Genomic DNA, 23,532 nt, shown 5'->3' on the forward strand with positions numbered 1-23,532 from the left:
GCTTATTGTTGAGCCAATCGTACAGTATGTTTTAGTCCCTAGTAATGATTCCCACTCACATCTATGATTGGAGCGTTAGGAGGGATTTCTCTCTCCCTCCTCTTCTCCTCCTCTTTGCCCTTCTTTCCCTTTCTCACCACTAAAGGGCGCTGGTCGTCACCAATCATCTGCTCCCTGTCAAATCACAGGAGACAAACAACAAACAGTCTACTCAGGTTGTGAAATCATGTGAAATATGTTTGTCTGTATGTGCATGCGTAAGAGAGAGAGAGAGAGAGAGATACAGTGAAAGAGAGAGAGAGAGACTTCTGTGAGTGTAATGTTTACTGTTCATTTTTGTTTTTTATTTCACTTTTGTATATTATCTATTTCACTTGCTTTGGAAATGTTAACATATGTTTCCCATGCCAATAAAGCCCCTTGAATTGAATTGAGAGAGAGAGAGAAAAGTGTGAGTTCTGAGCTGACCTGTGGTCCCAGTAGGAGTGTTTGGCGTTGTGATACTCAGGGACGTCAAAGTCATCCACCTCCCAGGTGCACTGGTCATAGGGCAGGTCTCTCCACTTGATCAGGTAGTGCACATCCCCATCCTTATCATAACTGTAGAGAACGCAAGGAACAATGACAATCACAACTCTGGGAGCTTCAGAATACAAAAGGAAAGGTTTCAATTACATATTTCAAACCTGGGACAAAAATGTATGGTTGAGATTCCTGTCTCTAGTTTATTCCACTGTATATCAAGTGCTGAGCGTGAGTCTGGGGGAGAGAATGTCCCGACAGGGAGATGAAGGGGTGTGTGTCTGGGGTGGGCACCTGTGGTTGAGGATCCTGTGGATGACCATCCACTCTGGCTTGATGCCGTAGCGGTAGAATCTCTCCTCCATGGCAGCGTACTCTGGGTCTTTACTCTTCCTCTTCTCGTTGTTCAGCTCCTCCTCCCCAGAGCCGTAGTCGTACGGAGGGGGCTCGTCCATGTCGTTCTTCCTCTGGTAGTTACGGTACATCACCGCGTGGTACAGCTCCAACTGCACACACCACAGACAAGACCATGGCTTAACCAACGATGCTGCAGAAAATTCTTGTCGTATTTGTGACAATGTGCTGTAGCAAATGTAGAGTCTTGTAACTTCTGCAAGCTAGATTTTTAAAGTGAGAGTAAGCCAGTATATTTGACCATGGCTGACTTTCAAACACTGGCAAACCCCTCAGCATCAGTCAAACAGACAAATGTGTGTCTCACCTGCAGTTCACTGACCCAGGAGCAGTGCCAGTAGGAGAGACCAGCCCACTTGACAAACAGCTCCCTCTCCGGGTGGCCCTTCAGGGGGGGCTTTACCAGCGGGTCCACAGTCTCTCCATCGGGGCCAGGGGGCACCTCAGTTGGTAAGGGGGGGTCCCCCCAAATCCAGTGGAGAATTCTCTGTACCTTCCCCTTCGGAGGTGGACACTAGAGGGGAAAAGAGAGTTGTGTGAGACAGCATGGTATTATCTCTCTTTTCTCTCTTGGGAGCCTGCACAGAGAATGACACTTTCATTTTGTTTCCAGCAGTCTATTTTAATAATGGAGAGCCAAGTGCATTCTCACAAATAACATGGTTCATCAACTGGATCATCACACTGACTGGTGGGAGAACTTGTCACTCACCATGCAGCGTGGGCACAGCCACTCCCCATTGGGTATCTCAGGCAGTGGAGGGTTGAGGCAGTGGATATGGTAGGAGGAGGGGCAGGTGTCACAGCACAGCAGCTCCCCTCCGTCTTTACACACTCTGCAGAACTCCAGGTGGTCGTCCTCTTCCTCAACCGCAACCTCCTCTTCCTCATCGTCATCATCTTTGGCCTCCCACTGGATGCCCTCCTTCTCCTGAATGCACAGATGAGGGATAGTGATCATGTACTGTATATCTTTCTACAATGTGATAGGGATGATGTACTTCTGCTGTGTTTAGTGATAGTCCAGGTTAAGGTGTACTACTCACACAGTGGGGGCAGCTCCACTTGCCCTCGGGAGCTTTCTCCAGCTCAGGGTCCAGACACACCAGGTGATAGGCTTTGGGACAGGTGTCACACAGGATGATCTCCCCTCCCTGCTGGCACACCTCACAGTAGTCCTGGTGGTCTGTCTCATAGCCTTCCCCATCCTCTCCTGAACACAAGACAGGAAACACAGATAAAAGTTAATGTAGTTTGTGTCTTCACACACAGCAGTAACAGTCATTAGGTTATGAGGGTTATGAAAAGGTAGGAAGATATACAGTATAAACTAGTGGAACTGGTTAGTGTAGATAACGGACATAGCATACTTTTCCTTTTTTTCCGACCCTTCCGGGCTTTCTTCTTGGCATTCCCCGAGGTATCAGAGCGCACCGAGGCACTGTGGATGCTGACATCATCAAAGTCCGACTCCTCCAGCCCAAAGTCCTCCTCACTCTGCCAACAGACACGAGTCATTCACAACCACACAGTCAATCAGCAATGAGAGCCAATAACGTTCACACACAAGTTTGGACATAAAACCCCAACATTTGTATTTTGCTGTTTAACTAAGACAATAAGCACACACACTGTACCTCATCCATACCTGAGTGTGGGAAGAACAATCTACTGTATCTTCTCAAGTCATAGTTATGTGACTGAAGGTAAGAAAGAAGACGTGCCGCTCCAAACCTTACCGAGGATGCTTTCTTCTTTGATTTGGTCTTCCTCCCTTTACTTTTCTTCTTTACCTCCTTTACAGTCTTTGTTTTCCGTCGAACCCCAGGCCCTATAGGACAACAACATCCAGCAAAGGCCAGAGAGGTATAGAGGGTACTTTATTAGTACATTTCAATACATACTGATATACAGAATTATTTAATGACAGCCCTTACCCTTTCCCTCTTTGGTTTTGGCTTTTCTGATTTGCCCAGGCTGAGAGCTTGACAGTGTAGTGATCTCTTTGACAGAGGTGGGCGAGGCAACGGTGACCGTTTCCACGGCAGCAGCCACCGCAGCAGCCACAGCAGTTGCAGAGGTGCCTTTGAAGGGGTTGTTGGCGCTGAACTCTCGCCACTTGGCCCCTAACACTGTCATCATCTTTGACATGGGGATCTTAGGGTTCTTCTTGGCAATAAGTGGCCTGAGGAAAGTCAGGGAAAGAGAAAGAACACTGTGATCTTACTATCTTGTTATTTTCTTAGTTAATTATATACTGTAACAATCTGCACTAGAGTGACTTTTGTTGTGTGAGTACTTTGATTGTGATTTGTCAACCAATGTCTTGTGGTTCGGCACATTGGTCTCTCTGAGATACTCGGTCAATGCATTCAGTCTCTGAGCTTCCAGGCTGTCACACACAGCCACAACATCTCTCTCTCTCTCTAACAAACAGTCCAGTGTTCACCACACTGCTCCAGTATCTCTGTACAGTTTTATTTGGATATACTCAAACTACAACTAAGCTACACAGCCATGACAGCCATCCATAGACAAGAAAGGCATTAAATGATGATCCTACATGTATAGTACCTGAGGAACTGGCTGAAGGCCTTGTAGTTGGTGAGGGTTGTATAGTCCTCCTCTGTGAAGCCATACTGCACATCCTCCAGACCCCACTCCTGCATCAGCTGACTGGACGACTTGGGCTCCTGGGGCACAACAACACTGAAGTAAGAGTTCAGTCTATAAATCCAAAAAGGCCCCAAATAATATCAAATACATATCAAACTAGACAGAGATGTTTTAACAGAGGCACTCTTACTGTACCTTGTTATTTTCATCATCTTCGTCATCATCATCATCGTCATCCTCCTCCTCCTCTTCTCTCTTCTTCCGTTTGGGTTTCTTCTCTTTCTTATCCTTAGGTTTCTTCTTCTTCTTTGTGGTAGGGGCGTAGGTGCTGCTCTCGCTCTCTGAGCCAATCTCTGGACCCTGCAGTGGACGGTCATCCTCCCGCTCAGGGGCCTGATCCTTCAAGTCACTGCCACCACCTCCTACTCCTCCACCCTGTCACACACACAGATACAACATTGTTTATCGTCTCAACACTATCATTACTTTCACTTATAATCTCACCCCCTCTGCCTGTCAATCATTCAGGAGACATTTGATGCACAGACAATGAGTCAGCAAATAACACTAACATACATAGTCTGTACTTCAAGAGGAAAGATAGTCCCCCATACCGGCCTCCCGGGTGGCGCAGTGGTTAAGGGCGCTGTACTGCAGCGCCAGCTGTGCCATCAGAGTCCCTGGGTTCGCGCCCAGGCTCTGTCGTAACGTGGGGCGACGCACAATTGGCCTAGCGTCGTCCGGGTTAGGGAGGGATTGGTCGGTAGGGATCTCCTTGTCTCATCGTGCACCAGCGACTCCTGTGGTGGGCCGGGCGCAGTGCGCGCTAGCCAAGGTTGCCAGGTGCAGTAGCCTCCGACACATTGGTGCGGCTGGCTTCCGGGTTGGATGCGCGCTGTGTTAAGAAGCAGTACGGCTGGTTGGGTTGTGTATCGGAGGACGCATGACATTCAGCCTTTGTCTCTCCCGAGCCCGTACGGGAGTTGTAGCAATGAGACAAGATAGTAGCTACTACAACAATTGGATACCATGAAATTGGGGAGAAAAAAGGGGTAAAATTCAACAACAAAAAAAAGATAGTCCCCCATACCATCTGGATAATGATGACCATTTGTAACCGTTTCAGGAAGCTGTATGTCGCACATCACATCACAGGAGAGGCATTTGAACGTAAACATTTATTTTTTATCAAAATTCTTTTTTGGCAGGAATGCCTTCTGGAACATGTGAACTTTCACGTGCCTTTATAACAAAAGTGTATACCATCTGTAAATATTAATGAAACGGTTCAATTACAAGCCTAGTTGGTTTAGCCACGGAAAAAGCCAGGAACCTTCCCACTAGCCACAATTGGCTGAGATAATGGATATGCTGGACATGCCGGGAGATGAGTTCGAATTGGTCTGCCACGTAGCTTCTCAGTGTGGGGCGGCAGGTAGCGTAGTGGTTAGAGCATTGGACTAGTAACCGAAAGGTTGCAAGATCAAAAAATCTGTCGTTCTGAACACGACAGTTAACCCACTGTTCCTAGGCCATCATTGAAATTAAGAATGTGTTCTTAACTGACTTGCCTAGTTAAATAAAGGTTAAAATGCATGGATAATCCTTGCTACTGTGGATTTTTTGAAAAATATAATGTTAGCCATGGAGAAATGCAAAAGTGTTGCTACTGCTTTCAACAACAATGATCCCCTGAATTTAGCAGGCGCTATTGACAAAGATCAGTGGGGGAAAGTTGTGATGGACTGCTTTATGCACAGGGTCAGTGAGAACCAGAGTGACTTGACACAATGGGCCAAACAAGCTGTAGCACCAAAACAAAACGGAAACGACACAGCTAGACGTCTTACTTAGTTAAAGTGGTTCCAGTCTTCCGTGAAGCAGACTGGAACCATGTATACGGGTAAGAGTCTAGCAAAATTTTCAGATATTATAAGTTTCTAATTTTGTCAGAAAGTCGTTTTCATTGCAAGTTAAAGCATACTGTTCACTAGCTAGCGAACGTTAGCTTGCTGGCTCACTAGCTAACATTACGTGTATGATCTGTGTAGTAATATCATTTGTATCTCAGAAAGCTATTTGCATTGCTATATATAGCCTAATGTTAGCTAGCTACAGTAGCTAACATTAAAGTTAGTTGGTTAGCTTTAGCTACCTGCATATTCACACAACAGCATTTCATGCACGGTGGCTAGCTATGATAATCCATTTGTACGGTAAGGGTTGGGATTATAGTTCATTGTTTAGCTAGCTAACTAGCTACATGCCAAAACAAAAGACTTCACTTCGCCAGATGATTACATGATCCATCAAGTTAGCGAGGTGTGTCTGGGGGTGATTATGGCCATCTATTGTATTTCATGAACATGCATACATGTCTAGACAATAATGACCCATCCACTTAGCTAGATGTGGCTGGGGGGTAGGTATAGCATTTTGTTCGCATGACCCATTATTTACACACGTGTTTACCAGAGACAGTAAAGTAAAGAAAAACATGACCTGCACCAAAGTTAGATTGGGATATAGGCCTAGAACTAGATAAATTGTATTTTTACTAGAGGTCGACCGATTAATCGGCAAGGCAAATAAATTAAGGCTGATTTCAAGTTTTCATAACAATCAGTAATCTGCCTTTTTGGACGCCGATTATGGCCGATTATATTGCAATCCACGAGGAAACTGCATGGCAGTCTGACCACCTGTTACACGAGTGTAGAATCAAAAGAACCTGGTGGATGCAAGGAGCCAAGGTAAGTTGTTAGCAAGCATTAAATGTATCTTATAAAAAACAATCAATCTTAACATAATCACTAGTTAACTACACATGTTTGATGATATTACTAGGTTAACTAGCTTGTCCTGCGTTGCATATAATCAATGCGGTGCCTGTTAATTTATCATCGAATCACAGCCTACTTCAACTTTGCCAAATGGGTGATGATGTAACAAAAGCGCTTTCGCGTAAAAAGCACAATCGTTGCACAAATGTACCTAACCATAAATATCAATGCCTTTCTTAAAATCAATACACAGAAGTATATATTTTAAACCTGCATATTTAGTTAAAATAAATTAATGTGAGCAGGCAATATTAACTAGGGAAATTGTGTCAATTTACTTGCGTTCAGTGCAACAGAGTCAGGGTATATGCAACAGTTTGGGCCGCCTGGCTCGTTGCGAACTGTGTGACCGTAATTAATTTTGACAGAATTTTACGTAATTATGACATAACATTGAAGGCTGTGCAATGTAACAGCAATTTTTAGACTTAGGGTTGCCACCCGTTCGATAAAATACAGAACGGTTCCGTATTTCACTGAAGGAATAAATGTTTTGTTTTCGAAATTATAGTTTCCGGATTTGACAATATTAATGACCAAAGGATTGTATTTCTGTGTTTATTATATTATAATTAAGTCTATGATTTGATATTTGATAGAGCAGTCTGACTGAGCGGTGGTAGGCAGCAGCAGGCTCATTCAAACAGCCCTTTACTGCGTTTGCCAGCAGCTCTTAGCAATGCTTGAAGCACAGCGCTGTTTATGACTTCAAGCCTATCAACTCCCGAGATTAGGCTGGCAATACTAAAGTGCCTATAAGAACATCCAATAGTCAAAGGTATATGAAATACAAATGGTATAGAGAGAAATAGTCGACGCGTCATAATTCCTATAATAACTACATCCTAAAACTTCTTAACTGGGAATATTGAAGAACTGGGAATATTGAACCACCAGCTTTCATATGTTCTCAGGAACTTAAACGTTAGCTTTCTTACATGGCACATATTGCACTTTTACTTTCTTCTCCAACACTTTGTTTTTGCATTATTTAAACCAATTTGAACATGTTTCATTATTTATTGGAGACTAAATAGATGTTATTTTATATATATTATATTTAGTTAAAATAAAAATGTTAATTGTTCATTCAGTATTGTTGTAATTGTCATTATTACAAATATATATATAAAAATCAGCCGATTGATCGGTATCTGCTTTTTTTGGTCTTCCAATAATCTGTATCGGTATCGGCGTTGAAAAATCATAATCGTTCAACCTCAAATTTTTACCTGGAGTTTTCCCTAATTTTAGGCTACTACTTTCCACTGTAGTCTTGAAATCTTTGGTTGTTTACTACAATACCTTACTCAGTATGTTTATCACATTGCCCCATATGTAAATCCGTAAAGAGATGGGTGGGGCTAATGCTTAAGAGAGTGTGAATGATGCAGAATTGGTGTAGGCGAAGAAGAGCTCTCCAGTAGGGCCATTTTCTAAAAAGTGTAGTTACAAATGTATCAACTTTCAAAGCAGAATTACTTTCCCATTGTTCCTCAAATGCAGTGTATTATACACCATTTTGTAGCTGAGTCTCTACTTTTATCCAATGTAAGAAACACCATTTCAAATTTTGCTATATAAGACGGAATCGAGGTGGTCAGTCACATTTCATCAATTGAATATCTAGCACCCAGCTTGTTGAGAGCTCCATAGAAGTCATGATCAGAGGCTTGTTCACCTCTAAACTGGCTGCTGCTTACACAGAGAACTGCAACAACACAGCATCATACACCTTGAGCGGGTGCTCAATCACATCTCCCCCTCCCAGCCACAGTCAATAAGACTAGGGCAGGTATTGTCTCCTTCTATTGTCTCCATGGCCTCGCTATGGCAACATCTGGAAGGCTACACAGATGAACGTTTATAGATAAAGTGTATGAGTGAGCACTGGCATTGGCTTGTGTGTGTGTGTGTGTGTGTGTGTGTGTGTGTGTGTGTGTGTGTGTGTGTGTGTGTGTGTGTGTGTGTGTGTCTGTGTGTTTGTGTGTGTGTGTGTGTGTGTGTGTGTGTGTGTGTGTGTGTGTGTGTGTGTGTGTGTGTGTGTGTGTGTGTGTGTGTGTGTGTGTGTGTGTGTGTGTGCGTGCATGCGCATGAAAGAGCTGTGTGCAGCTTGTTGCCTGTTGCACAGTAGGCCTGTGTGGATCCATGGAGAGACTCGCAGGCGTCTCGCTCTGTGGCGCAGGGGAAAGGCTCACATTGCCGCAGCGCCCGCCAACCCCACCGCCAGCCCGTCTGTGTTGCCATGGCGACCAACCCGTGCAGAGTCTGGAGCTCTCTCTCTCGCTCCCTTTCTCTCTCTTACCCTCACTCTATAGCAGCAGCAGCCAATGAAACAGTGCCATCCAATCAGACACGTTTGCATAACGAGCTTGTTATGCAGAGGCCTGTGGTTGCAGAGCCTGTGTTCCAGCGCCCGTCTAGACAAATCTCATTTATGCATACAGAGAAGGAGAGAGAATGAGTTTGGAGGGAGGTCCAAATGAAAAAGGGTGGAGGGGTGGTGGAAGTAGTAGAAGCAGAGAAGCAGAACCTCCGTTAATCTAGAGAGAGAAACTGCAGAGAAGTGACTTAACCCAACCACTGACGGCACACACAGGGTTCAATGGTACGCAAACACATCACAGGATACATAAGACCAGCGTGGAAAGAAAGAGGAGGACTCTCCTGGGAGATCATGAAAAATAAATAAAGTCCTAAAGCATAACCAAATGGTTTATTCCTATATATAACGACTTCCCTTTGGTATCAACTTAATTTCTGTTCAGCATCTAGTTTCAGTACTAAATTAAATTAGTACATACTAATTGTATAATGTGCAACCATTATTTAGGAAATTAATGTCAGATTGAATACACAAACTTCACATTCTAACGATACCATAAACACCCAACTGCGTACAATTGTACAGTGCAACGGGGGGGGGGGGCACTGCTGTCTATCAACTCGCAGTCCCCCTAAAGGGATTTCTCTCCTTAAAACTGATCTAGCCAGTCATCAGTGCTAACAGCTCTCCTGTGGTGTGTGCTTGGGGCCTGCTAGAGGGAGTCTGAGCACTGCTTGCTTTCTCAGCTCTGAGACTGACCTGGGGGAGAGAGGCCCACTGACAGGGCTGTAACCTCCATTGATCCGTGGCCTATGTCTGACAGTAGACTTTGGGGAGAGATTGTAAGTGAATAACAGCTAGTTGTGGTTTCCCTTAACAGAGAGTGCTGCCTGATAAACACGTACAGTGTACTGTCTAGCAGAGCTTGTGAACTGAGCATGGAAAGAGAGCGGTATGGAGAGAAAGAGAGTGTGTGAGAGAGAGGAAAGAGACAGGGAGACCCCTCATTAGCACAGCGGGGTCCAATGCTCAGTGTTTATCGTGGCCAGCCAAAGGGCCGGTGACAGACTGGCCACCAGAGCTCCTCACAGTGCAGCTGGCAGCCCTGGACAGGGACATCCCTGCTCTGTCACCGCCACAGTTCAGAACACTGATCAAACGCGAACACAAGCAGGGGACACACAAATGAGAAACAGGCACCGCAAAGACAAAACAAACTGTATAAAGAGCAAGGCCCTCAAATGGCAGAGGGATGTTTCCTCTGGCTCACTGTCACTGTGTTGCACCAAACATTTTCCCCTGACTTCACTATGATGTCTTTCAAGGCACACTTGTGGTTAACCTCAAATAGCCAAGAATCTAAGGAGCAGTCGTGGAAACAAATAAAATGCAGGAGTGGTTTGTTGTCTGTTTTGATATATGGTGGTGGTGTGGTATGTGGAGAGCCTCAGCTCAGTGCTGCTGTTTAAAGCTTGTTTTCTGAATGCCAGGAACTAATGCCTGGTAGAGTTCTGCTGTCAGAATAGCTCTGTCACAATGTTGTTGGAACCTACTGGCACACGCTCTAGCACTCCTGACCGACCGCCCATTTTGACTGCCACAGGGACAGGCGCTTCTCCTGATCCACAATCTACACTAGCACTCAAAGCCCACAGCTTACACTGGCACTCACGCTGGCACTGGTGCCAAGTGCCCCTAAGCCAAAGACACTACTGTTTCTCCATGAAATTAGAGAATAGTCCAAGAAACCAAATATTGTACCCCAGTAAAGAAATTGGAGTTCAATCCCAGCCAATATAAATGGCTGCTCAAGGACTACAGTATACGGCACAACATCTACTGTAGCTTTTTAGAGGTTCTGTGTTATTCTGCATGACATGATTGTAATCTGATAAGAGTTTACCTCCTTTTTCCTCTTCTTGACTTTGGGCATCTTGCCCTCCTTCATCTTTTTGGGTTTCTTCTTCTTCTGTTGTTTGAGGGAGTCGTTGTCAGTGAAAAAGCTGTCCAGAGGTGTGAGCGGGACAGTGTTACGTTGACCATCCTCATCCTCATCTAGACACACACAAACACAAACATGGCCTTCAGAACCACATGATACACGTATTCACAACTTTGACTCTTATTGTAACACATACAGATTTCATGGGGCTTCTGTTAGTCATCACTTTACCATCCTCCCCCTTTTACCTTATATCCTGTTGGCCAGGCACGGCTCAAACCTTAACCTAGTGGGCTGCTAGTTCTCTGTCAATTGTATTGTCTCAATATTGTTGTATACATATAAGCATGCTGACAACAGTGTATAACGGTGCTCCAGACTTCAATGCTGCCATAGTGGGTCACAGAGGAGTAAGAGAGACAGCAGGGCCAGGGAGACTTAGACAGTAGACAGTACATCACTATAAAGAGACACTCCCACGGTGCCTCCTCACACACAAACACAGACTGGAGGGCATGAAATATGCAGCACATGTATCAGAGTCAATCAGCCAGCCAACACTAGACTAGCCCTGCAGCCTACCACTCCCAGAGGGACACTGAGTAGGGAGGAGGGGTTCCCCGTCTCCATAGCACAAACATTGGCTTGCAATCCACTTAGCCTCCATTTAGCCAGGCTAGTCAAGAGGGGCCACACAGACACTAGGTGTTCATTATCAATGAGAGACCCATAGAAATGTCTATCTATACATTCCCATTCACCACTGGATAAGCTGCATGCATCTTCCCACGTGTGTCCGGCAAACGGTACCGAAGCATTTGCTCTCAGACCAACAGGCTCAAAGACAGCTTCTACCCCCAAAACTGCTCAATAGTCAATAATAGTACCCAAACTATCTGCGCTGACTCTATCTTGCTCTGACCCTACGCAAAGCAAAATATACACACACCATATACAGTGCATTCAGGCCCCTTGACTTTTTCCACATTTTGTTATGTTACAGTCTTATTCTAAAATTGATTAAATAAATGTTTTCCTCATCAATCTACACACAATACCCCATAATGACAAAGTGAAAACAGGTTTTTAGAATTTTTGGCAAATGTATTAAAAACAGACATACTTTATTTAAGTAAGTATTCAGACCCTTTGCTATGAGACTCGGAATATGAGCTCAGTTGCATCCTGTTTCCATTGATCATCATTAAGATATTTCTACAACTTAATCGGAGTCCACCTGTGGTAAATTAAAATGATTGGACATGATTTGGAAAGGAACACATCTGTATATATAAGGTCCCAAAGTTGGCAGTACATGTCAGAGCAAAAACCAAGCCACGATGTCAAAAGAATGGTCCATAGAGCTCCGAGACAGGATTGTGTCCTGGCACAGATCGGTGGAAGGGTACAAAAACATTTCTGCGGAATTGAAGGTCCCAAGAACACAGTGGCTCCATCATTCTTAAATGGAAGAAGTTTGGAACCACCAAGACTCTTCCTAGAGCTGGCCGCCTGGCAAACTGAGCAATCGGGGGAGAAGGGCCTTGGTCCGGGACGTGACCAAGTACCATATGGTCACTCTGACAGAGCTCCTTTGTAGAGATAGAGGAATCTTCCAGAAGGATAACCATCTCCAATCAGGCCTTTATGGTAGAGTGGCGAAACGGAAGCCACTCCTCAGTAGAAATGACAGCCAGCTTGGACTTTGCCAAAAGGCACCTAAAGGACATTCAAACGATGAGAAAAAAGATGATCTGGTTTGATGACACCAAGATTGAACTCTTTGGCCTGAATGCTAAGTGTCATGTCTGGAGGAAACCTGGCACCATCCCTAGGTTGAAGACTGGTGGTGGCAGCATCTTGCTGTGGGGATGTATTTCAGCGGCAGGGACTGGGACACTAGTCAGGATCGAAGGAAAGGTGAACAGAGCAAAGTACACAGAGATCCTTGATGAAAACCTGCTCCAGAGCGTTCACGACCTCAGACTAGGGCGAAGGTTCACCTTCCAACAGCACAATGACCCAAAGTACACAGCCAAGACAATGCAGGAGTGGCTTTGAGTGGCCCAGCCAGAGGCCAGACCTGAACCCAATCGAACATCTCTGGAGAGACCTGAAAAGACCTCCCAACCTGGGAGAAACTCCCCCAAAACAGGTGTGCCAAGCTTGTAGTGTCATACCCAAGAAGACTCAAGGCTGCAATCGCTGCCAAAGGTGCTTCAACAAAGTACTGAGTTAATGGTCTGAATACTTATGTAAATGTGATATTTCAGTTTATATATACAGTGGGGCAAAAAAGTATTTAGTCAGCCACCAATTGTGCAAGTTCTCCCACTGAAAAAGATGAGAGGCCTGTAATTTTTCATCATAGGTATACTTCAACTATGACAGACAAAATGAGAAGAAAAAAAAACTTTTATTTTTATTTGCAAATTATGGTGGAAAATAAGTCAATACCAAAAGTTTATCTCAATACTTTGTTATATACCCTTTGTTGGCAATGACAGAGATCAAACGTTTTCTGTAAGTCTTCACAAGGTTTTCACACACTGTTGCTGGTATTTTGGCCCATTCCTCCATGCAGATCTCCTCTAGAGCAGTGATGTTTTGGGGCTGTTGCTGGGTAAACGGACTTTCAACTCCCTCCAAAGATTTTCTATGGGGTTGAGATCTGGAGACTGGCTAGGCCACTCCAGGACCTTGAAATGCTTCTTACGAAGCCACTCCTTCGTTGCCCGGGCGGTGTGTTTGGGATCATTGTCATGCTGAAAGACCCAGCCACGTTTCATCTTCAATGCCCTTGCTGATGGAAGGAGGTTTTCACTCAAATTCTCACGATATATTGCCCCATTCATTCTTTCCTTTACACGGATCAGTCGTCCTGGTCCCTTTGCAGAAAAACAGCCCCAAAGCATGATGTTTCCACCCCCATGCTTCACAGTAGGTATGGTGTTCTTTGGATGCAACTCAGCATTCTTTGTCCTCCAAACACAACGAGTTGAGTTTTTATCAAAAAGTTATATTTTGGTTTCATCTGACCATATGACATTCTCCCAATCTTCTTCTGGATCATCCAAATGCTCTCTAGCAAACTTCAGATGGGCCTGGACATGTACTGGCTTAAGCAGGGGGACACGTCTGGCACTGCAGGATTTGAGTCCCTGGCGGCGTAGTGTGTTACTGATGGTAGGCTTTGTTACTTTGGTCCCAGCTCTCTGCGGGTCATTCACTAGGTCCCCCCGTATGTTTCTGGGATTTTTGCTCACCGTTCTTGTGATCATTTTGACCCCACGGGGTGAGATCTTGCATGGAGCCCCAGATCGAGGGAGATTATCAGTGGTCTTGTATGTCTTCCATTTCCTAATAATTGCTCCCACAGTTGATTTCTTCAAACCAAGCTGCTTACCTATTGCAGATTCAGTCTTCCCAGCCTGGTGCAGGTCTACAATTTTGTTTCTGGTGTCCTTTGACAGCTCTTTGGTCTTGGCCATAGTGGAGTTTGGAGTGTGACTGTTTGAGGTTGTGGACAGGTGTCTTTTATACTGATAACAAGTTCAAACAGGTGCCATTAATACAGGTAACGAGTGGAGGACAGAGGAGCCTCTTAAAGAGGAAGTTACAGGTCTGTGAGAGCCAAAAATCTTGCTTGTTTGTAGGTGACCAAATACTTATTTTCCACCATAATTTGCAAATAAATTCATTAAAAATCCTACAAATGTGATTTTCTGGATTTTTTTTTCTCATGTTGCCTGTCATAGTTGAAGTATTTCACTCTATATTTCATTATCTATCCTGATGGCTAGTCACTTTACTGTACAATATTTGGTTTCTTGGACTATTCTCTAATTTCAAGGAGAAACAGTAGTGGCTTAGGGGCACTTGGCACCAGTGCCAGCATGAGTGCCTTTATGTACATATCTACCTCAAATACCTCATACCTCTGCACAATGATCTGGTACTTGTACTCCCTGTACATAGTTCCATTCTCATGTATTTATTGGTATTATTCTTGTGTTACTATTTTATTTGGATTATTATTTTTAAACTCTGCATCGTTGGGAAGGGCTCGTAAGCAAGCGTTTCATGGTAAAACACCAGTTATATTTGGTGCATGTGACAACATCAGTCAAAAGTTTGGACACACCTACTCATTCCAGGGTTTTTCTTTATTTTTACTATTTTCTATGTTGTAGAATAATAGTGAAGACATCAAAACTATTAAATAACATATATGGAATCATGTAGTAACCAAAAGCGTGTTAAACAAATCAAAATATATTTAATATTTGAGATTCTTCAAATTAGCGACCCTTTTGTCATGTACTGTCATGTTGTGTCTTGTCTCTGCCCTTTCCCTTCACCCTGTCTCCCTCTGCTGGTCGTTGTTAGGTTACCTTTTCTCCCCCTCTTTCCCCCAGCTGTGCCTTGTCTCCTCCTAACCACCTCGTCACCCCGTTTCCCACCTGTTCCCTTTTTCCCTCTGATTAGGTCCCTATATCTCTCTCTGTTTTTGTTCCTGTCCTTGTCGGATTCTTGTTTGTTGTGTTTCATGCCTGAACCAGACTGTCGTCATGTTTGCTGTAACCTTGTCTTGTCCTGTCGGAATCTGCCGGTCCGTCTGAGCCTACCTATGTTTGGTAATTAAAGAAGCTCTGTTTAAGTTAATTCGCTTTTGGGTCCTCATTCACGCACCGTAACAGAAGAATCCGACCATTAATTGGTCTAGTAATTCTATCCTCTCCTGGAACGTCTCTTGTCATGTGAAATGTTTAATGTCTGCTATCCCTCCTGTTTCCTCTGTCTCTTCTTCACAGGAGGAGCCTGGTGATTTGACAGGGGTGCCGGAGGAATATCACGATCTGCGCACGGTGTTCAGTCGGTCCAGGGCCACCTCTCTTCCTCCACACCGGTCGTATGATTGTAGTATTGATCTCCTTCCGGGAACCACCCCCCCCCGGGGTAGACTATACTCTCTGTCGGCTCCCGAACGTAAGGCTCTCGAAGATTATTTGTCTGTAGCTCTTGACGCCGGTACCATAGTCCCCTCCTCCTCTCCCGCCGGAGCGGGGTTTTTTTTTGTCAAGAAGAAGGACGGGTCTCTGCGTCCCTGCATAGATTATCGAGGGCTGAATGACATAACAGTGAAGAATCGTTATCCGCTTCCTCTTATGTCTTCAGCCTTCGAGATCCTGCAGGGAGCCAGGTTTTTCACTAAGTTGGACCTTCGTAACGCTTACCATCTCGTGCGCATCAGGGAGGGGGACGAGTGGAAGACGGCGTTTAACACTCCGTTAGGGCACTTTGAATACCGGGTTCTTCCTTTCGGCCTCGCTAACGCTCCAGCTGTCTTTCAGGCATTAGTCAATGATGTCCTGAGAGACATGCTGAACATCTTTGTTTTCGTTTACCTTGACGATATCCTGATTTTTTCACCGTCACTCCAGATTCATGTTCAGCACGTTCGACGTGTCCTCCAGCGCCTTTTAGAGAATTGTCTTTTTGTGAAGGCTGAGAAGTGCACTTTTCATGCCTCCTCCGTCACATTTCTCGGTTCTGTTATTTCCGCTGAAGGCATTAAGATGGATCCCGCTAAAGTCCAAGCTGTCATTGATTGGCCCGTCCCTAAGTCACGCGTCGAGCTGCAGCGCTTTCTCGGCTTCGCGAACTTCTATCGTCGTTTCATCCGTAATTTCGGTCAGGTGGCAGCTCCTCTCACAGCCCTTACTTCTGTCAAGACGTGCTTTGAGTGGTCCGTTTCCGCCCAGGGAGCTTTTGATCTCCTCAAGAATCGTTTTACATCCGCTCCTATCCTTGTTACACCTGACGTCTCTAGACAGTTCGTTGTCGAGGTTGACGCGTCAGAGGTGGGCGTGGGAGCCATTCTTTCTCAGCGCTCCCTCTCTGACGACAAGGTCCACCCATGCGCGTATTTTTCTCATCGCCTGTCGCCGTCGGAACGTAACTATGATGTGGGTAACCGCGAACTGCTCGCCATCCGGTTAGCCCTAGGCGAATGGCGACAGTGGTTGGAGGGGGCGACCGTTCCTTTTGTCGTTTGGACTGACCATAGGAACCTTGAGTACATCCGTTCTGCCAAACGACTTAATGCGCGTCAGGCGCGTTGGGCGCTGTTTTTCGCTCGTTTCGAGTTCGTGATTTCTTATCGTCCGGGCTCTAAGAACACCAAGCCTGATGCTTTGTCTCGTCTCTTCAGTTCTTCAGTAGCCTCCACTGACCCCGAGGGGATTCTCCCTGAGGGGCGTGTTGTCGGGTTGACTGTCTGGGGAATTGAGAGGCAGGTAAAACAAGCGCTCACTCACACTCCGTCGCCGCGCGCTTGTCCTAGGAACCTTCTTTTCGTTCCCGTTCCTACTCGTCTGGCCGTTCTTCAGTGGGCTCACTCTGCCAAGTTAGCCGGCCACCCTGGCGTTCGGGGTACGCTTGCTTCCATTCGCCAGCGTTTTTGGTGGCCCACCCGGGAGCATGACACGCGTCGTTTCGTGGCTGCTTGTTCGGTCTGCGCGCAGACTAAGTCCGGTAACTCTCCTCCTGCCGGCCGTCTCAGGCCGCTTCCTATTCCCTCTCGACCGTGGTCTCACATCGCCTTAGATTTTGTCACCGGACTGCCTTCGTCAGCGGGGAAGACTGTTATTCTTACGGTTGTCGATAGGTTCTCTAAGGCGGCTCATTTCATTCCCCTTGCTAAGCTTCCTTCTGCTAAAGAGACGGCACAAATCATCATCGAGAATGTTTTCAGAATTCATGGCCTTCCGTCAGACGTCGTTTCGGACAGAGGTCCGCAATTCACGTCTCAATTTTGGAGGGAGTTTTGCCGTTTGATTGGGGCTTCCGTCAGTCTCTCTTCCGGCTTTCACCCCCAGTCTAACGGTCAAGCAGAACGGGCCAATCAGACTATTGGTCGCATCTTACGCAGTCTTTCTTTTCGCAACCCTGCGTCTTGGTCAGAACAGCTCCCCTGGGCAGAATACGCCCACAACTCGCTTCCTTCGTCTGCGACCGGGCTATCTCCTTTTCAGAGTAGCCTCGGGTACCAGCCTCCGCTGTTCTCATCTCAGTTCGCCGAGTCCAGCGTCCCCTCCGCTCAGGCTTTTGTCCAACGTTGCGAGCGCACCTGGAAGAGGGTCAGGTCTGCACTTTGCCGTTATAGGACGCAGACTGTGAGGGCTGCTAATAAGCGTAGAACTAAGAGTCCTAGATATTGTCGCGGTCAGAGAGTTTGGCTCTCCACTCAGAACCTTCCCCTTAAGACGGCTTCTCGCAAGTTGACCCCGCGGTTCATTGGTCCGTTCCGTATTTCTCGGGTCATTAATCCTGTCGCAGTTCGACTTCTTCTTCCGCGATACCTTCGTCGCGTCCACCCGGTCTTCCATGTCTCCTGCATCAAGCCCGCCCTTCGCGCCCCCGCTCGTCTCCCCCCCCCCCCCCCCCCCCATCCTTGTCGAGGGCGCACCCATCTACAGGGTCCGTAGAATTTTGGACATGCGTCCTCGGGGCCGTGGTCACCAGTACCTCGTAGATTGGGAGGGGTACGGTCCTGAGGAGAGGAGTTGGGTTCCCTCTCGGGACGTGCTGGACCGTGCGCTGATCGAGGATTTCCTCCGTTGCCGCCAGGTTTCCTCCTCGAGTGCGCCAGGAGGCGCTCGGTGAGTGGGGGGGTACTGTCATGTACTGTCATGTTGTGTCTTGTCTCTGCCCTTTCCCTTCACCCTGTCTCCCTCTGCTGGTCGTTGTTAGGTTACCTTTTCTCCCCCTCTTTCCCCCAGCTGTGCCTTGTCTCCTCCTAACCACCTCGTCACCCCGTTTCCCACCTGTTCCCTTTTTCCCTCTGATTAGGTCCCTATATCTCTCTCTGTTTTTGTTCCTGTCCTTGTCGGATTCTTGTTTGTTGTGTTTCATGCCTGAACCAGACTGTCGTCATGTTTGCTGTAACCTTGTCTTGTCCTGTCGGAATCTGCCGGTCCGTCTGAGCCTACCTATGTTTGGTAATTAAAGAAGCTCTGTTTAAGTTAATTCGCTTTTGGGTCCTCATTCACGCACCGTAACACCTTTGCCTTGATGACGGCCTTGCACTCTCTTGGCATTCTCTCAACCAGCTTGGGAAGTCACCTGGAATGCATTTAAATTAACAGGTGTGCCTTGTTAAAAGTTAATTTGTGGAATTTCTTTCCTTCTTGATGCGTTTGAGCCAGTTGTATTTACAAGATAGGGGTGGTATAGAGAAAATAGCCCTATTTGGTAAAATACCAAGTCCATATTATGGCAAGAACAGCTCAAATAAGCAAAGAGAAATGACAGTCCGTCATTACTTTAAGACATGAAGATCAAATAACTTTGAAAGTGTCTTCAAGTGCAGTCGCAAAAACCATCAAGCGCTATGATGAAACTGGCTCTCATGAGGACCATCACAGGACACTTAACCAGCATGGCTACCGCAGCATTCTGCAGCGATACGACATCCCATCTGGTTTGCGCTTAGTGGGACAAGAAGAGTGATGCAGTGCTGCATCAGATGACCTGGCCTCCGCAATCACCCAACCTCAACCCAATTGAGATGGTGTGGGATGAGTTGGACCGCAGAGTGAAAGAAAATCAGCCAACAAGTGCTCAGCATATGTGGGAATTCCTTCAAGACTGTTGGAAAGCATTCCTCATGAAGCTGGTTGAGAGAATGCCAAGAGTGTGCAAAGTCATCAAGGCAAAGGGTGGCTACTAAAACCCTGGAATGAGTTGGTGTGTCCAAACTTTTGACTGGTACTGTATGTGTCAATTCAAAGTATATTCCATGTTGGTTCAACGTAATTGTATTTAAATGAAGTGTGTGTAGTGCCAGCTCTATAGTTATTAAGTCAACATGTCTGCAGTACCTCACACTGGGAGCTCTTTCATTTCTGAGCCACAGTCAGGTTCAAAATTATTGGCAGCCTTAATAAAGATGAGCAAAAAAGACTGTATAAACTTTATGAAAATAGAGCTCTTTGGCCATGCACACCAGTGTAGAGTGGCCTCAAATAAGGATGCATAAGCAGAAAATTACCCCATACCTATTGTAAAATATGGTGGTGGATCTTTGATGTTATGGGGCTAGTTTGCGTCACTGGTCCTCGAGCCCTTGTTAAAGTCAATGGCATCATGAACTTTACCCAGTACCAGGACAATTTATCCAAAAACCCGGGTGCCTCTGCCAGTAGGCTGAAACTTGGCCGCAAATGGATCTTCCAGCAAGACAATAACCCCAAGCACACGTCAAAATCCACAAGGAAAGTGTTAATTGACCACAAAATCAACATGTAATGTCCATCTCAGTCTCCGGACTTGAACCCCAATGAAAACCTGTGGTTTGAATTAAAGATGACAGTCCATAATCACAAGCAAAGGATATCAAGGTTCTGGAATGTTTCTGTATGGAGGAATGGTCTAAGATGTGTGAACCCAATGTGTTCTTCAACTCATAAAACATTTTAGAAAAAGGCTCAGTGCTGTTATCCTCGCAAAGTGAGGTATTGAAATGTATTGAAAACAGGGGTGTCAATAATTTTATCTATCTTTTGAGACAGAAAAAATTAAGTGTTAAATCAAATCTAAGTTTGCAGCCTGCCAGGCATGTCATCATTACGACAACTCAGCTAATGTTACAGCTCTTTCAAATGCACTCATGATAAAATTGGCTGAGATGACAAGAAATGCAGTTGTTTATTTAAGACCTACAGGAAGGTTGAGAGCGAAAATCTGCTGTTTCCATCTCAAGACATCTAATTCTCCTCCTTGCTGATATGTGAAATCCGCCATTATTTACCACCAAGTTTACCAGAAATGGCCACTACCATCAATGCAATTGAGACAAACACATTATGTCTGCACATGTAAAAATGCATTTAAGGCACCACATCTAAGTGTGTGATCCCAGAGAGAAGCCTCTGGCGTTCTGGCAGCTATTGTTCTAATGCTCTGTGATGTCTTCCAGAGGTGGCTGCTTCATACCGGGTGATGAGGGGGATCACTGTGGCATGTGGCAAAGGACAGCTGGCACCAGGACCAGTTTGAACTAGACTGCAGCCTCACTTGGCACACTGTGCCCACATTGAAGCGTGGACGGCGGGCAGGCAGCACCGCTCTGACCTTCTTGCAAGGTCTTGGCCACCGGAACCGCTCCATTAGAAGGGAGATTCATGACCCTCTCATTCCTGAGAAGTCCAGCATTTACTGGAACACACATTAGGCCACTCTCTCTGACAGGCTCCTTATGGAAATACCCAGTTAATGGTGCCCTGACCGCAAATGTGAAGAGAGTGACTTCAGGCTTCTCCCATCATTGAGAGGGTGTTTATAGCTCACTCTACTTATGTCTTAGGACACACAAAGGCACCCTCACACGCATTTACTCCAAAGCTTGGAGTAAAAAAAACAGCTTTGATCTCAAGGCCATCAGATTGTAAAACAGCCACCACTAGCACAGAGAGGCGGCTGCCTACCTACAGACTTGATATCATTGGCCACTTTAATAAATGGAACACTAGTCACCTTAATAATGCCACTTCAAGAATGTTTACATATCTTACATTACTCATCTCATATGTACAGTGAGAGAAAAAAAGTATTTGATCCCCTACTGATTTTGTACGTTTGCCCACTGACAAATTATCAGTATACTTTTAATGGTAGGTTTATTTGAACAGTGAGAGACACAATAACAACAACAACAAATCCAGAAAAACTCATGTCAAAAATGTTATAAATTGATTTTTATTTTAATGAGGGAAATAAGTATTTGACCCCCTCTCAATCAGAAAGATTTCTGGCTCCCAGGTGTCTTTTATACAGGTAACGAGCTGAGATTAGGAGCACACTCTTAAAGGGAGTGCTCCTAACCTCAGTTTGTTTCCTGTATAAAAGACACCTGTCCACAGAAGCAATCAATCAATCAGATTCCAAACTCTCCACCATGGCCAAGACCAAAGAGCTCTCCAAGGATGTCAGGGACTAGATTGTAGACCTACACAAGACTGGAATGGGCTACAAGACCATCACCAAGCAGCTTGGTGAGAAGGTGACAACAGTTGGTGCGATTATTCGCAAATGGAAGAAACACAAAATAACTGTCAATCTCCCTCAGCCTTGGGCTCCATGCAAGATCTGACCTCGTGGAGTTGCAATGATCATGAGAACAGTGAGGAATCAGCCCAGAACTACACGGGAGGATCTTGTCAATGATCTCAAGGCAGCTGGGACCATAGTCACCAAGAAAACAATTGGTAACACACTACGTCGTGAAGGACTGAAATCCTGCAGCGCCCGCAAGGTCCCCCTGCTCAGGAAAGCACCTATACATGCCCGTCTGAAGTTTGCCAATGAACATCTGAATGATTCAGAGGACAACTGGGTAAAAGTGTTGTGGTCAGATAAGACCAAAATGGAGCTCTTTGGCATCAACTCAACTCACCGTGTTTGGAGGAGGAGGAATGCTGCCTATGACCCAAAGAACACCATCCCCCCCATCAAACATGGAGGTGGAAACATTATGCTTTGGGGGTGGTTTTCTGCTAAGGGGACAGGACAACTTCACTGCATCAAAGGGACGATGGACGGGCCATGTACCGTCAAATCTTGGGTTAGAACCTCCTTCCCTCAGCCAGGGCATTGAAAATGGGTCGTGGATGGGTACTCCAGCATGACAATGACCCAAAACACACGGCCAAGTCAACAAAGGAGTGGCTCAATAAAAAGCAAATTAAGGTCCTGGAGTGGCCTAGCCAGTCTCCAGACCTTAATCCCATAGAAAATCTGTGGAGGGAGCTGAAGGTTTGAGTTGTCAAACGTCAGCCTTGAAACCTTAACGTCTTGGAGAAGATCTGCAAAGAGGAGTGGGACAAAATCCCTCCTGAGATGTGTGCAAACCTGGTGGTCAACTACAAGAAACGTCTGACCTCTGTGATTGCCAACAAGGATTTTGCCACCAAGTACTAAGTCATGTTTTGCAGAGGGGTCAAATACTTATTTCCCTCAATAAAATGCAAATCAATTTATAACATTTCTGACATGCGGTTTTCTGGTTTTTGTTTTTGTTATTCTGTCTCTCACTGTTCAAATAAACCTACCATTAAAATTATAGACGGATCATTTCTTTGTCAGTGGGCAAATGTACAAAATCAGGGGATCAAATACTTTTTTCCCTCACTGTATATAAGGTATACTGTATCCCTTTCTATCTATTCTTTACTATCTATTGCATCGTAGCCGCTCTGTCACTGCTTATCCGTATATTTTATCTTATATATTCTCATCCTATTCCTTTACTAGATTTTGTGTATTAAGTTTTGTTGTGGAATTGTTAGATATTACCCGTTAGATACTGCTGCACTGTCAAATCTAGAAGCATAAGCATTTCGCTACACTAGCAATAACATCTGCTAACCATGTGTATGTGAGCAATAACATTTGATTTGATTTGATGTTGGTCTTTCTAGTAGCGGAAATGCTGTTATAGTGTAGCATTCTGAACTGTGGACTGTATGACTTCATGATAGAATCAGAGTAGTAGTCATTGACTGTGAGCTCACTTTCTTGCTCCTGGGTCTTGGGAGTGGTAATAAATGGCAGCAGTGCAGTCTCGATCTAAGGGTACAGAGTGATGGTGTGAGAGTGAGTTAGATGTACTGTGGGTCAGTTTAGGGAAAGTCAGCAGAAGCCTGGTGGTGGCAAGGTATAATCTGGCAGCTGATGTAACATTACAGCTCCTTTGTGATTTGCTATTCTTTTTCATGCACCATAAATATTATGAGATCACAGTATATTATTATGACAGTGTAATTAGAACATACATGTGCAGTTGAACAAAAATGCAGTGGTAACAA

The 23,532-nt window shown here is 45.3% G+C and overlaps 1 protein-coding gene across 1 annotated transcript in view; it reads right to left on the reverse strand.

Annotated features, from left to right (window-relative positions):
• LOC139413451 (chromodomain-helicase-DNA-binding protein 5-like) overlaps nt 1-23,532 on the reverse strand; it is a 38,640-nt gene that overhangs the window by 12,221 nt on the left and 2,887 nt on the right. Inside the window, exons 2-14 of the mRNA XM_071160869.1 lie at nt 10,625-10,776; nt 9,833-9,845; nt 3,748-3,971; nt 3,511-3,629; nt 2,874-3,121; nt 2,676-2,767; nt 2,307-2,433; nt 1,983-2,149; nt 1,649-1,867; nt 1,244-1,450; nt 817-1,028; nt 469-600; nt 60-174 (exon numbers count right to left, since the gene is read on the reverse strand). Of these exons, the coding sequence (XP_071016970.1) occupies nt 60-174; nt 469-600; nt 817-1,028; nt 1,244-1,450; nt 1,649-1,867; nt 1,983-2,149; nt 2,307-2,433; nt 2,676-2,767; nt 2,874-3,121; nt 3,511-3,629; nt 3,748-3,971; nt 9,833-9,845; nt 10,625-10,776 (2,027 nt within the window). The remainder of the gene's footprint in view (nt 1-59; nt 175-468; nt 601-816; nt 1,029-1,243; nt 1,451-1,648; nt 1,868-1,982; nt 2,150-2,306; nt 2,434-2,675; nt 2,768-2,873; nt 3,122-3,510; nt 3,630-3,747; nt 3,972-9,832; nt 9,846-10,624; nt 10,777-23,532) is intronic.

This window comes from Oncorhynchus clarkii, chromosome 7 (assembly GCF_045791955.1).
Source record: "Oncorhynchus clarkii lewisi isolate Uvic-CL-2024 chromosome 7, UVic_Ocla_1.0, whole genome shotgun sequence".
Lineage (NCBI taxonomy): Eukaryota > Metazoa > Chordata > Actinopteri > Salmoniformes > Salmonidae > Oncorhynchus > Oncorhynchus clarkii.